The 16,524-nt window shown below is 35.4% G+C and overlaps 1 protein-coding gene across 4 annotated transcripts in view; it reads left to right on the forward strand.

Annotated features, from left to right (window-relative positions):
* FRMD3 (FERM domain containing 3) overlaps window positions 1-16,524 on the forward strand; it is a 78,093-nt gene that overhangs the window by 29,260 nt on the left and 32,309 nt on the right. For all 4 annotated transcript variants that reach the window (XM_039323511.1, XM_039323512.1, XM_039323513.1 and 1 more), the window contains 3 exons: window positions 437-479; window positions 9,953-10,031; window positions 15,632-15,729. In XM_039323511.1, coding sequence (XP_039179445.1) covers window positions 437-479; window positions 9,953-10,031; window positions 15,632-15,729 — 220 coding nt within the window. The remainder of the gene's footprint in view (window positions 1-436; window positions 480-9,952; window positions 10,032-15,631; window positions 15,730-16,524) is intronic.

The raw sequence follows: 16,524 nt of genomic DNA on the forward strand, positions 1-16,524 counted from the left end.
TTAAGTGCAAGCACTCTCTAAGCGGTGTACACCAGTAAGCAATGTATATATATATTTACATTGCCCCCAACAATCTGGGTCCTCATTTTACCTACCCCGGAAGGATGGAAGGCTGAGTCAACCTTGAGCCGGTGAGATTTGAACCGCTGACCTGCTGAACACAGTCAGCTAAAGTGGCCTGCAGTACTGCACTCTAACTGCTGCGCCACCTCGGCTAATTATGTATTTGTGATCTCATTAGCTGGTGCTGTTCACTTACAGATGTTACTTTCTGTCTTTCCTCAGACATGTATGTCCTCATTTTGAAACTGTTAATAGAAACAATAGAAATCACAGCTAAGACAACACTGTTATCAGTTTACTACAATCTTATGCTTGTAAGAAAATGATATTTTTTGCAATACTTTTGACTGGTGGCTTCTATCTTTTTTTACAGCATTGGCTTGAGCCCAATAAATCTATCTTCAGGCAAATGAAATGTAAGTGTTAGAAACCCATTTCATATATTGAACTGTTATTTTAAAATGTCAGTGTTTTGCAATAATTTTCTGTATTATGCCTTATTTAAAAAATAACTTCAATAAATAACTTTAATATATTCTGTTTACAGGCATTGAGTTCTATATATATATATTTTAAAAAGATTAGAACAGCCTTCCTCAAACAAATGTGTTTTCATACACTATCAGCCAACAGAATTAATGGATGATGGGACTTAAAGCCTAACACACAAAGAAAAAGCTGATTGAGAAAGGCTAACAACCTGAGAAAGGAACTTGGGAAGCAGCTAAAGAGGGGTGGGGATCTAAAAATATATTCTTCAATTCATTTTAAAGTTAGTATTCTATGGATTTGTCCCCTTAGGCTTCATTGGAGGATTTTGCCTAGCTTTTCAGCAGCGTTATCTAATCTGTGATGTAGCTCCAAACACATTCTTCTACAAAGCTCTCCAGTTGGAAACTTCAGAGTTCTAAGCTCCACATTGCATTAGGAACAATTAATTGTTTTCCTCTCCTGCCCACATCATTTGCTTATTTTAAAAAAATAAAAACAGCTTGGCTTTTCCAGAGACTTACTTTCAATAACTGAATCAAAAACAAATATTCCATTAAGTTACAGTTTGAAGTATCTAAATCTACATTATATATATATGTAGGTCTTTGGTTGTTCGGGTTTTCTCCCGCGTAAAATTGGAAGTGTCTTGGCGACGTTTCGACGAAGTCCCATTTGTCATCTTCAGGCTGGTGTTTTCAGCTTCGTGCTGAAAACACCAGCCTGAAGATGACGAATGGGACTTCGTCGAAACGTCGCCAAGACACTTCCAATTTTACGCGGGAGAAAACCTGAACAACCAAAGACCTACATACAAACACCCGCGAAAACCTCAGAAAACACACACACACACACACACACACACACACACACACACATGTAACTTGCAGTGCCATTCGAAATCCAGTATTCAAGAACAGTATTTGACATAAGGCCATTCATAGGCTTTTTGGATGACTGGGATGATTAATGGGCTCTTGGTTTCAAGTATGTCATTCCTATGCCCAGACCCAACCCTCTAGACAGAAATCATAGGCTTTCCATTTTCTTCTTTTATAGATTCTGCTCAGGGAACAAATAGGGATTTGAACTATCAGTCCCTTGAGGAGAAACAGATTTGTGTTGGAAAGAGTGGAAAATAGGAATCCTACATTTTTGCCTGCCCAGCTCTCAGAGACTCAGTTAAAGTGTCTTCTGTTTTAAGGGATAAAGTTTAATTCCATTTAAGCTGTCATTCTGTGATTACTTCTTTTAATTGTGGAATGATCTATTGTCTGATCTATTGGCACAACTATGATCTTCTAGAGACTGAATCCTAAGTCTTCAAAGAAAGCTCAGTTTGCAGTCCATAAACGCTTAACAGTGAGACCTATTGCTTGATCTATTGACATATGCTTTAGCTGCTCTATGACAAAAAGAGAAGTTTTATCCACATACCCTCAGTAGAATTGCCATTTCTAACAAAGGCATTAGTGCCATTTCTAGCATCTAGCATTGTGTTACAGAAGAAGGATCAATATACATAAATGGATATAATTAGGGCTCAGATTGTATACTTGCATATTTCACTAATGGCTATTGAATCAATGGAACATCTTCTGTTTAAATATGTATAGGATTATGTTGCAGCTGTTGCAAGCATTTTTTTATCTCTAGAATAAATAATATCATTTAAAGTAAGTTTTCTAAGGGAGATGAAATGCATTAACAAATCAATTACAAGAAGTACTGAATATGCTTGGGAATTCCTTATTCCCTAATCTACATTATCTTTACCTGATGTTCTTCCATTGGAATATGAGACTTCTGGTTTTAGGAAGACCTTCAGTTTGTAGTGACTTATAGGTTTTACTGTTTTATTGTTGCTTTTACAATTTTTCTACTTTTTCTATAATGATCTTTCAAATATTCTCATAATATTTTAATTTCTTTCCCTTTTAAAGTGAAGGTGTGATACTTATTTTAGGATTGTTTAAGTTTAAATAATCCATAATGCCTTTATTAAGAACCAACCATTTTCATCTTTTTTCCCATACCCTCAGGGAAAATATCATGTGTTGCTTCAAATGGTAGTATAATAAGATTAATAAGAACACTCAAACTGACCAAGATTCACAAAGTTCAAACAGATGCAGGCTCTTTTGCATTCAAATTCAATTCCCAGTGTGTGGTGTACAGAAGCTGAAATTATTTTTTTCCCCTTTGTTTCATACCATTGCATCTCTCCTCAGGGTCCAGATAAAAGTCCCCTCCCCCCGCTACCTGTTTCTAAATGTATTTGAATAGAACTTTCTAAAATAAGAGCTGAGTACATAAATATATTTTATTTTAACAAAGAAAATGCTAGAATCAGATTAATTATACAATCAAATATTGAAATTCATGATATCTAGCAGAAATAAAGGTAGGGAAGCAATTATATATTGTGTAATTATGCATGCATGTATATAGTTAATATGTACATAATTACATACATACAATTATGTGCATATATAATTATGTACATAGGAAAGCCCTACAGGGCTTGGAGCCAAGTTGTTTGACAGACTACCTCTCTCCAATTGTATCTATCAGCCCACCAGAGCAGGAAGGCAGGGCATGTTGCAGGTCCCAACTATCAAGGAAGTACACCTGGTGGGGCCTAGGAAAAGGGCCTTCCCTGTGATGACTTCCTTCCTATGGAATATCATTCCCCCAGAGATAAGATTACTCCCATCTTGTTGCCTTTTAACAAGGCTGTTGAAGACATGGTTTTGTCAGCCAGCTTGGGAACAGATCAAATGGCTTGTCTGATTGGGTTGGGATGAGGTGTAAATTGTGGGTTTTTAACTGAATTTTTAATGTTGCATGCCATCTGTATTGAGTCAACGTGTGTGATTTGGGCAGCTATATAAATTTGTTTAATAAGTAAATTATTGGAGTACAAATGACATTGGTTCAATGGAAAAAGCTGAAAAATTGGCTTTTTATTGTCTGCTTTCCCTTGCAACCTGCTCCTCTTCCCATCTTCTACAATACAGAATGAGAGTTTGTTGGCATTGTCTAATAATGTATCACAGAATCATACACTTGGAAGGAGCCATAAGAGTCAACTTCCTGCAGAAGCCCAGATAAAAGTATCCCTGTCCAATGTTTGTCCAGCCTGTTTGAATACATGCAATGAAAGGGAGCACACCATTTTCTTAGGAAAGTGGTTCCACTGTCACACTGTCTTAATTGTAGAGGTTTTCTTAGCACTTAAGTGAATTGCTATTTAAGATTGTTATTCCGTGCTTTATACTCTGGGACAATAGAAAACAATTTGCATCCTTGTGTTTACCTTCACATTCTTGGAGAATGGCATAATATCCTTGCTCCATTGATTTTTCTCAAGACTAAACATACCCAGTTGCCTAATCTCTATTGTAGGATTTGATTTTGAATCCTTTGCTCGGTCTTTTGAAAAGTATGATCAACTCTATGCTGTTTGGTGAGCTTAGCTATTCCCCTTTTCTCTGCTATATAAATGGTTAAAATTAGATAAACATTATTGCTTATTTCTTTAGTTCAGAAGTCAAAAATTTAAATTTTAGCCTCTATTTAATCTAGGAGGATAGACTTAATTATGCTGAATTGTGACCTATTCCCAGGACATTCGGTATCCACAGATGCCAAGTCCAGCATTTCTGGTTGGAAATGTTCCATTTTCTAGATCCTTTCAGGCAAGGATTGACAGAATAAAATCACCCTCTCTCTCAAGGTCTTTTCATATATCATTTGTATCCGGCAGTTTGAGATGAAGTGTCACCAATATATGGATGATACACAGATGTACATTGCTACTCTAGGTTGGGCCAAGGATATAGTGTAGAAAGCTTGAACAAATATGTGGAGTCTGTCTGGCGGATGCAAGATAGACCAAATGCTTCCAAGGCTAAATTGCTTTTTAGGAACTTTAGCTTAATTAGGGTGGCAATCTCTCTGAAGGAGTTGGTCCATGATCTGGAGTCCTTAATTCACAGCTGCTGCTTATGCTGTTAGTAGAGTAGCCAAGGTTGTCCAATTTTCAATAGTGCACCACTGAAGTAAGAGAACTGCATAGAAGTATCTGATGCTTTCATTACTACTTGGTTGGATTACACTATTGTATGTAAATTGAGCTTTGGCCCAAAATCTAGAAGTTGGATTGTTGATGGAACAATCCTGTCAATAGTAGAATAATGCTGCTACTAAGGTTGTTACAATGGGATATCAGTAGATTTTGAGGTCCAGTTCAAAATGCTGGCGAGGACGTGCAAGGCCGTTTGCAGTGTGGCACTGGATTACCTCAGGTGCTGCCTTGCCAAGGCTGAATATGACTACCAATAAAAATACCACAAAAAGGCCTCCTCAGAATCCCCACTTAGTATGAGGTGAAGGGAACACAGACTAATGCAGGTTTTCACTGTTGTGGCTCTGAGGTTTAGAACTCCTTCCTCCTAAGCAACTCCTGCTCTCCTGACACTTTATAAAACTATTAAAACAACGCTATTCCATCATGCTCTTTGGGTGGCCATCTAGTGGATTTCTGTTAATTGTGTACATTTCATTTTTGTTTTTATTCAGTATTTTTTTGGCTGCTGGATTGGGCCAGGGTACAAACATGAGAAATTAATTAATAAGCACATTCTAGAAAGTCTTTTTTGCCCAAGTCTTTCTTTCTTGTTCAGTGTTGGTTTGAATTGCAAGTAGTATTTAAAATATGTATAAGTTAGCTGAAATTAGTTCTGATTATATCTCAAGGTTCTCTTCATATTCAGTAGTATCTTTATTGAAACTGGTCTCTGGTCCATGGTGTCACTGCATGTGGTATATACCATTCACTTTTGTATAAGGAAGATTTTTTTTCTTTTCCCTTTCCTTTGTACTTAAATATTGTTTTGTAAATTAATAAGATTAGCATAGCTTTAGCTGTATTGAATAGAGTACTATAACTATTTTTAAAAAACTGTTAAGATCTTGAATCTATTCTGGTAAAAACTGGCTCAAATTACAGGAGAAATTGGCAGAGCATTGGGGCTTTCAATAGGACATTGTGGCTGGCTTTCTTTGACAGATGAAAGACCACTCTGCCACTATAAATTTGATTATTATGCACCTTTTTTGCGTAGGAATAATTTTGCTTTTTGACTGTTCACATTTATACTTGTAGCTAATTGATAGACTGGTACTCAATGGGTTTGATGCATGATATATACATATTTAACTGACCCAGTATGATTTCTTCCCCATGAATTGCTAATGTTTTTCTTTTTGTGATCTTTAGCACTTACTTAAAAGAGTATAATATGTGGTAGCTGATACCACTAAGATATAATTTATTGTATTTCTTTGATAAGTTTCTATCCCAATTTTTTGGAACACTGGGAAGAATAATAAGCTGAGTTTATTTTTTTATAATTTGACTCTTCTCTCGTCTGTTATGAGCTCTCTTTTTGTACAGTAGTTGAAATTCTTTTTACAGTTAGATTCTGCCTTGAATCTTTCTAAAGGGGGAAAGGTGAAAGGAATTATTAATTAGCAGGTTGATAATCTCTGTGAATAAGATAACAATTAAGGTTAGTCTTTAATTTCCTTATCCACATACTATAAAGCAGGGGTTCTCAACCTTGGCAACTTTAAGACTTGTGGACTTCAACTCTCAGAATTCCTCAGCCAGCTTTGCTGGCTGAGGAATTCTGGAAGTTGAAGTCCACAAGTCTTAAAGTTGCCAAGGTTGAGAACCCCTGCTATAAAGGATGTGAAAAAGCATATATTTATCTTGCTTATGTTTTATAGTGTTTATTTATACCTTTGATTGGGTTAAAAATACTACGACTATACCAGAAGACTGACTAAATTACTGTCTAGTAGATTTTCACTGACTGTGACTTTAAAGAAACCAGATATGGTTGCTTTAAATTGAGAGTTCTGAATGTAGAGAAGTAAGCTGATGACAGCTAGGATGTCAGATCATTCCAGTCAGAAAACCCTGCAGGGAGAAGACAGAAAGATCAGAACTGATGGTTCAGGAAAGGAGGAAGCCATGCTCTGACAACATTGACAATTCAGATAAACAACAGAGCCTTGTATCATTTAGGCTTCAAGTAATTTCAGCAGATAGACCTTGAAACACATTCATCCAAGAATTCAGAGACCTTGGGAAAAGGTCCCAAGTCTTAAAGTTGGCATGGTTGAGGACCCCCTGGTTTAGAGCAAGTACAAATCCATATAGATTAGGAATATCACATTACATTAATAGTTGCAGCTAGGGGTATTTAACCTAGAGACTGCATGATACAGTAGTCCTAAGTCCTTTTCTTTTATAATCCTGGTTTGTGCTGCTGCTAACATTTGGAGGCAAAGTATCTACATATTTGAGCTGGCCTTTCTCTGCTATTTCATATGAAATACAGAGAAAAAAATGGTGTAATTTTTTAAAAAACTATAATTCTCCTAAAACAGTGCCTACAAATCGAGAACATCTACTATTACGACATCAAAATATCATTGTTTCGTCTCTACTATAAAGCTGGATGTGAAAAAAAAAAGTGCAACTTGTGGCAGCTTAAAAAATTGTGATTCAGTCACAATTGATTCAGTCTGTTTCTTTTTTCCATTTGGAAAAGAATCTTATAAAAATAATATCTATAATAATTGTCTTATTTTTGGTCATCCTATACACTAGCGTTTCATGGTGGTCACAGTCCCTTGTCACTGTTACATAGCATCAGTAATGTTTAAAAATTACGATGTAAAATTATACACATCAGTACAATACCTCCTTGATCTGTGACTGAACTATATTTCATTTTAAAGTCTGAAATTAATGTATCCATCTATATCTACAACTGTACATGTATAGTCAATGTACATGGGCTTATCTGGGATGTTAAGTCTTCTCACAGGCTGCTCACTCATATGCATGTAGTTTCTGGTAGATTTAAAACAGCCACCTGAATAGAAACCGGAGTTTGGAATAACCAGATTCATTTATTTTTCCTGTCTGTCTGTTCTTCAAAAAAAACCACGCTAATTTGGAGCCATTGCAATTGCATTAGTGATCCTTGACTTTACTCTTGGGTTTTCATTTCTTATTCTTTTTATTTTAGAAAAAAAATTCCAATGGTTCTATCCTGGTGTATAGTACCACAGTATGATTAGAATGCTACCTAAGTCCCTGAAGAGCAATTAACATAAATAATGCAAAGCAGGTTTTTATGTACCCTGAAACTGTGTTTTCATACTGACTTTGGTTTACAACTATCCAGCATTCAAGTGGATCTTAAATAGTAAAAAAACCTGAGGAAGCATCAATAAAGAAGCAAGGTTTTGAATAATACTTATTAGACGAAAAATATGAATATATACAATGGAATCTCAGTCAGAATTCTCAGAGGGAAGGAAGGGAGAGAGGGAGGGAAAGAAGGAAGGAAGGAAGGAAAGAAAGAAGGAAGGAAGGAAAAGCAATATATAGAGAATAGGAAGCAATAGATGATACATGATGAAAATGAAAGCATCTACTGAGTTTTCTCTGATGCATAACCTTTAGTAGCTGCATAAGACATTTTACATATAGGATTCTTATTGGCTTTGCTTAAGTTAGTAAGTTGTATTGTAAGAAGATTGAAATCTTTCTCTTTGTTGTTATCTGAAAGTATAGGAAAAAAACTATATCATAAAAGAAAAACAAGGAAGAACTGTCAATTTGGATTTGTATGAAATATAAGGCCATAGTGTATGGTACAAGCTGTGATATGTCCTGTGTGTCATCACATCACTACCCAAATTATATACAGGTAGTTCTCGACTTAACGATCACAATTGAGTGCAACATTTCTGTTGCTAAGTGGGACATTTGTTAAGTGAATTTTGCTCCATTTTACGACCTTACTTACCACAGTGGTCAGGTGAATCCCTCAGTTGTTAAATAGTAACACAGTTGTTAAGTGAATCTGGTTTCCCCATTGATTTTGCTTGTCAGGTCGTAAATGGGGGTCACATGACATTGCAACCATCATAAATAAGAGTCAGTTTCTAAATGTCTGAATTTTGATCATGTCACCACGAGGATGCTTCAACAGTCATAAATGTGAAAAACAGTCATAAGTCCCCTTTTCCAGTGCCGTTGTAACTTCGAAGAAACTGTTGTAAGTCAAGGACTGCCTGTAACATGGTGACAGAATGATGCACACAACCCCACTTATCCCTTTTTGTCTCCCTGTTGAGAGCCATGCATAAGACAACATTTTTCTCCCCATACAAAGAAGACCAGGCCTTGCCATGTAAACATGGGTATTATGTCTCATTATGATAAGAAAGAGTAACATGATAATAATATAGTAAACATATTGATAAATAATAATGTAATGATATTTATCTATCACAAAGCTGATTAAATATTTCTCAACTAGCCACAAAGGTTAGTACAGGTTGTTCTCATTTACTGACTGCTGTGTTTATCAACTGTTTGCAGTTGCAACCATGATGAAAAGGTAACTTTATGACCAATCCTCACATTTATGACCTTCACAAGTCTATAAAGCTAAAGTAAGATCATGGTTTTACTTAGTGACCACTTATTTTAATAGGTTGCTGTCCCAACTGTGGTTGCTAAATGAGAACTACTTCTAGTGTACAACTCTCATACAAAAATGAATGTGGTGAAGATTTTAGCAACACTTATAAAGGGTGAAATTTATGGAAGATTGAGATTATTTTTCAGTAAACATGCATAGCGCTACTTTATCAATAAGTTGCAAAATGCTGGTTTGTATTCTCATTGGTACAGTGTCCTATATTTTCCCATTGAATAAACAATCTAAATTGTTACAAAATAGCAGTAACCATGTTAATAAATAATATAAATAATATTTCATAAGATACACTTTTCTACTTTCAAAATGATACTAATCAACAGACGTGGTAAATCAGTTGCTATTCTGTAGTTGATAAAGTATGTGAAATGAATACTCTTCTTAACACCTGCAACAAACATTAAAAAGTTACCTGAATTCTCCTTACTGGTAAAATCAGTGTCTTTTCTTGTTGCAGAAATCTTTCCCTGTTGCATTCCTGTTTTAAGTTTAGGATTACAGGGTTCTGGATTTATAATTACATTGTCCAATTCTGCTTTTTGTATTCAATTCAGACAGACAGAATAATTAGCAGGATTTTTGCATAAATCAATCAAATAAAAATTACAATGTGATATATATATCTCTCTGCATTAACAAGCTATAACTTCCTTATGCTTTGAACTTTGTGCCATACTTCGAGCTTTGTTATTTATCATTTGCTTTTTTTTCTTCTTAATTTAATGCACTGCATCTCACAAGTTGCATCTCACGAGAAGTCATGTTTTATATAGCTGTGCTCATGCTTTTTTTATATAATGTTTCAGCTCATCCACCATATACCATGTGCTTTAGAGTGAAATTCTACCCGCATGAACCCCTGAAGATTAAGGAAGAGCTCACCAGGTATTTTTGTCCTGTCCATGCATTTAGTGCTTTAGTAAACTTCTGTGCTTTTGCTGGCTTTTAATTTTATACATATTTTCTAGGATTTAAAGAACGGTTTATGAGATTTTTTCAATTAATAGTATATGTGTCACATGTAAACATGTTAGATATCAGAGCTACCTTAAAATATTAAGATAATAATTTAATTATCAATGCCTATATTAGGCACATTCTAATTTAAAACAGTCTGTAAACTTTTGAGTGATTCAGTTTACTCTGTCAGGTAAGATATAAACAAAGCTGTTATTGCCTTTATTTTTAAATGGAATGTGCATATTACTTGATAATTGGTGAAAAAAAACTAAATGGAAAGAAATTTGATTGCTGCTATGTTAATAAAGAGTAATAGAACTGTAAAAGTGCTGACATTGAGCATTACATATGTAGAATTGTACAAAGTATTAGAAAGAAAGTTTTGCAAAGTTTATGGGTGTGAAAGAAGTACTCTTCCTTAAAGTATTAAAGCAGCTACATCCTTTGGAAGGCTGTTCCTTGCTTTCTGTTCAAATGTGTGCATGCACAACCATTTCATCTTGCTAGTAGTCTTGGAAGAAGAGTTATCTGTTTATACACCCGCACAAGTAGACAACTGGGAACAGATTTAGCACTTCGAGAACAGGTGTTTTGCTCAGGCTGACAATTCCACAGAAAAGGCTGTGTTTTGGGGAGCCAAAACTCATGGCAGGAAATCTGGTCTCAAAGTGCCTTGAATTAATGCTTAAAATTCTAGTAGAGGATCTAGCATCCCATTCTGTACTCCTGCATCATGAGATGGTTTGCTTATTTTAGAGGAATGATCTCATGAATTATTCACACATAAGAAATCCTGAACTTTCGTAATTTTGTACAATAGCAATATTAGAACTACATGAACAAATAATTAAGCCAGTAAAGTATCTGTTCTGAACAGAATTAGATGGGGAAAACAGCGTTTAGATAAGGAGAGATTAACAATAGGTTCTAAAAAAATGCATTGCTCTAAGAAATACTGATCTGCATTAAAGAAATGAAATGTAAACTGTTTTTATATTTTTGGGAAATAAAAATAATATGTCATGAAACAATGAAATCATAACTACTATCTCATCCCCATGGAACCTGTATTACATAGGTTTCATATGTTCTATAATAAATTATTTCAGAGAGGTTTGGAAGTACCGGTAGGACAATATAGGATCCCAAAGGAGATACACATAATCTTCATCATCAATCATTCTATATTCTAAGAAAAGCTTAATTTTTTTCTGACATTTGAACAGCAGACATACAGTTTTCTTTTGCTATAGGAAACATAACATTTTAAATACTAATCAAATTAAATTTACAGGTTTTAGACAGTGTCCTACAGACATCATATCTGCCAAATTTCAGGGAGATGAACAGAATATTTGTATTTAAAAGTCAACTTCTCTGTTTAGGAAGGCACAACTTCATCAGGTTTTCACAAGACTTACAAACTTTTTTAAAGACCGATCTTTTTAAATAGTGCTTTTTAGATCATTTTAAACCAGAAATCCTAGATCAATCTTGTAGGGGGTTAAATTAGTATGGCAGCTTTGATTTGTACTTTAATTCCAAATAGATATAAACTGTGGAATTTTGACATGACTCTTTGAGAGATTCTAGAAATTACTCTGAAAAGTTTTTAAATTAATGTAGAGTGGGTACCAAAAATGATGATAAATTTGCTATAAATAAAAGCTCTGATGAGGTCAATAAATATTGCGTTATCACCATTGTCTTGACTCTTCTCTCTAGGTACCTATAGTAACAGCAAATATTACATTTTGTGAAAAGTTCTCTTCATCTACAAATTTTGCTTTTCAAACAGGATGGAAGTGGGGGGTTATGAGTTGGTTATTGTGTCAGAATATCAAGCGGGCATTAGATATGAATGAAAAAGAAATGTTTTGTCTTATCATTTTCATTTCTTCTCTCCATGAACTTTTGAAACTTGATTTTCTAATTTTTCAGTTGGCAAGAATGCAGTGTAATATATTGCAATGCCAACCAGTAATTCAACCCAAAAAGTCATGAAGAGAAATAAATACATACAGCTTTTGAAATGATCTTTAAATGAAAACATAAAAAGTTCTTCAAACAAGCTATTTCTTCAAACAAGCATCACTATATCTTCAAAGGAGATGTTGCTGTTTCCATTCTCTTTTGTTTGGAAAAAAAAAATACTTTGACATCCCCAAAACAATCTCTGTCAAAAACATGTTATTTTATTTTGACAGCATATTGTGAATAAATAATTTCTGCTGTTCGCTGACAATGCTAAGGAAGTATATTTCCTTCTATGGTTTTGTAAAGAATTTTCACAGATATAATTTAATACATTTGGGGAAAATAAATCATCGTCACGAAATATAAAAGCAAATGTATTCTCACTTTAAATTCCATTTGCATTTAGAATTGATAGGAAAAAGTAAAGTCCTTCTGGTTTAAGTTCTTATTTGGGGGAGGGGGATTTAGTGTTTGTAGCAATAATTCTTTATTGACCTTTTTATTTTATTTTGTTCCTAAAATATGTTAGGTTGAGATGTAAGTTGGTGAAACCAATCTGAAACTATTAATTCCACAACTGCTGACAAATAAGCCACACAAATTTACTAGTGTATATATTTTTTCCACACAAAGCTAGAATAATTCAGGGAATATGTATTTGCATTTTGTATATACACTGTATTTGCATTTTGGTTTAAGCATATATATGAGGAATTATTTCCTTCTACCATAGTAATCTTAATGGATTTGCTCAAAAACTAATTTTAGAGTGAAGAGACTCAAAAATATCCTCCGAACTCACCCAGTTTTGTATTATCTCATGCACAATATGCCATAGTTAGATTTGTTATTTCTTATAATAGTATTTTGATGTTAGTATTTCTGCCCTGAATTATTTTTCGATTCTATTATACTGATTGTTATTGTTCATAAGATAGATAGATAGACAGATAGACAGACAGACACAAAATACTTCTATTATTAGATATTTTGATTGAATCAGGACTTAGGCTGTAATAAAATTTATTGATTGATTGAGACTGAAGAGAAAAATATATAATTATTAATCAAAGTAATTATTAATCCAACTCTTATCATTTTTTCTGTTATGAAAATTAAAAGTTGGTCTGCAATTTTAAAATTAGTATTTTTAAAGGGTTTTAGAATGTGTACAAAACTGGAGGAATCCTGAAAAACAGCACATAAACTCATCAAAGTGTTAAGCCTGGCGAATCCAAGTATGACTAATTATATAGTAAAGTTAATTTATCTATTCCTATACCATTTACAGGTTGTCCTTGACTTACAACCACAATTTGGACTGGGATTACAGTCATAACTCAGGGCTGTCTTAAAGCAAGGAATTGTACTGATTTACAACAACAATCCCGATGTTCCCTATTGCAGTTGTCACCTGAGAATCATGGGTCATTAAATGATACCCATCCTAATTCAAGCCATTCCAGATTTGGTCCCTTCCCATGCCTCAGTAAAGTAAGGGACTGCCTCCAATTTTCCCCCATATCTCCCCCCCCCCCCCGTCTACATCCTTTTAGCCATCCTGCACCCTGCCTTGTGTGGCTCTGGGTCTACTTGCCACTGTCTGGGAAACCTTGCCCACCCCAGCCTACCCCAACAAGCCCAACAATCATTCACCCTACTGAATTCTCTTCCCCAGAACCAAGTGGCTCCTCATGCTTAGCAAATATCAACAAGCATTAATTTGCTCCCAGTCCAACCCAATTCACCAGCAAGCACGACCAACTATTTGTTTGCCCAGCTACCTTGTCTCCTAATTCCTTGCACAGACTTTTTACCTTTCACTGTTTCCTTTCCTGACCTAGCTTCTCTGGCTGTGCTGTCTTCTTAACTCTCTACTAACTTTCCAAAGGTCTTCCAAAGACAGCACATTCAATAAAGGGAAGTTCACCCTGTCTTTAATTCACTGGTTCCACACTTGAACTGCTCTTGTTATTAGGAAGTGGGCATACGTTGATGAGTTAAACGCTAGCAACGCTCCAGCTTATCTCAAAGCAACCATAGAAATATGTGCCCTTGAACAGACAATCCTAATGGGCAGAAGACATGTAGAGCTAGTTGCTTAATAAACTTTTGAATTAACAACAGTCTTGGGACAGATGATTTATTTATGGCTTGTAAAGCATTTCTGACCATTGCAAAACTTACACACTCCCTCGGAAATGTGATTGCAGTTCTGAGGGCTTGGCAACCTGTTCACACTTTAACAGGCAGTTACCAAATGCCCGGCAATCATACGATTGCCATTTGTAATTGTCCCTAGAAAGTCAGCAAAGAAAATTGCAAGCTGTTGTCACCTGTTGTGAGGACTCCCTCACAGGAAGAGAAGATAGGGAGCCAAGGATTTATTCATTTTATATCATCTTTATTATTTTTACAAATAAGGTAGCAAATATATCCAATATATCTTCTTCCTGGTATTTTCCCCACAATAACAATCCTGGGAGGTGAACTGGGCTAAGGTCACTCAACTGGTTTTCATGGCTAAGATGGGACCAGAACTTACAGTCTTCTGCTTTCTAGCCTAGTGCTTTAACCACTGGACCAAACTTAGCATACTAAAATACTTGTTCCCTGCCTCTCTGTGCCTTATCTCCTTGCCTCTCCATGTCTGAGGCTCTGCAGGCTCAGAGAGGCAGGAAGAGAAGGATTTTAGCTCTGTGCGTTTGCTTAAACATCTGTAAGATTGCTTAACGACTGCAACTGGGAATGCTGGGATCATGGTCATTGACTGAAGTGGTCACCTTATATCTAGCTTAACTACTGCTTTGTTCAATGACTGTTATATTTTCAGTTGTGGTTGTTAAGCAAGCTATGCTTAATCCTTTCCCTTGCCACTACTTCAGTAAATAATCTTTCTAACTGCCAGAGGCAAAATGCAGTTATCCATATCCTTTCTCTTCTGATTCCAAATAATAGCCCAAGGGAGAAAGAATAAGCACTCCTTTTCTCACTATTCCTCTATTCAAAATATCAGCCTTCTATAACTGCTTGTCCTTTAAGGACATATTGAGCAACCATAAGATTATTTCTTCTTGCAAATTGAACTGCATAATACCCGTCTATTTAAAAAACTATTTTAGAAAACACAATTTGAGCGCATAGACAGAAATAGAAGGTATACATTCCTTAGTGTTTTCCCATAGTGACAATACCATACTGTATAGGGTTTTTGTTTTTAAAAAAGAATAAATTGTAATACATGTTATAAGCCAGACATTGTAACTCAGTGTAATGCTTCTATTTTTATTTCTTTATTGGAAATATAGTATGGAAGGTAGGGAAGTGATTCTCTCTCTCCCTCTCTCCCTCCCTCCCTCCCTCCCAAATTTCCTTTTCTGCATTGCTTTACAAATTGCAGTTCAGACTTTCCTAATCAATTGCCTTCTAGATATGTTGCTGTTCTCATTGTGGCATTTTCACCCAATATCTGATCATGAGTAAACTAGAATTATTGAGAGAGGGGGGGAGAAAATAAAAACAGAAATCTTTTTCCTTACAAAATGCAGGTACCTTTTATACCTCCAAATCAAAAGAGATATTTTCCATGGCCGTTTGCTGTGTGGGTTTTCTGATGCTGCTTACCTGGGAGCGTGCATTATTCAAGGTAAGTGAAATGATTGTACTCTGGTACTTTTACTTCACGGCACTATAATAGCACGGTTTTAAAATTAATAGTGTTGTATCCAAGATAGATGAATTATACTTTAGTCTGGATTTTGTCCACTTATAAGTAGGTATGTAAGTTAGACAATAGGCTGTGGCTTTCCACTGCTTCTAGTCTACTGCTTCTACTGTTGCATATTCCTGCCTTCTATTCACATTCCCACACTATTTTGAAATAAAGGATGAAAACATATATTTTTTCTTCACTGTATAGGAGAAAGATATTGTTGACACAGATAATGCTGCTGATCCTTTCATGCTGTCTCAGTAAAAAGCTACATATTTGTAGGGCTATACAGATCATTGGATTGAGGTGCTCATGAAAGCAGCTCCTCTCTTTGAATTGTCTTTTGTAAGGCCTGTGTGGTAGTTTCAAAAACTAGATATTTGGCAGGTATGTACACTTTGAGAAGAAAGTGAAGCAAAGTGGCTATGCACATACATGCGTGGGGAAACAGTTAAGAAAAACCTTTGAGGAAGCTACTACTGTCACTATTCATCTAAGCCAGGGGTCTTCAAAATTGGTCCTTTTATGACTTGTGGACTTCAACTCCCAGAATTCCTCAGTCAGTGTGCCTGGTTGAGGAATTCTGGGAGTTGAAGTCCACAAGTCATAAAAGGGCCAAGTTTGAAGACCCCTGATGTAAGCCCTTGCATGTTGTGGAACACCTCATTTCAATGTATTGCAGAGCCACGACAGGTGGTCAGTTTTGTGATGATTATATTATCTTTATGT

Source organism: Crotalus tigris, unplaced genomic scaffold, assembly GCF_016545835.1.
Source record: "Crotalus tigris isolate CLP2741 ecotype Arizona unplaced genomic scaffold, ASM1654583v1 scf7180000024276.985868, whole genome shotgun sequence".
Classification (NCBI taxonomy): Eukaryota; Metazoa; Chordata; class Lepidosauria; order Squamata; family Viperidae; genus Crotalus; species Crotalus tigris.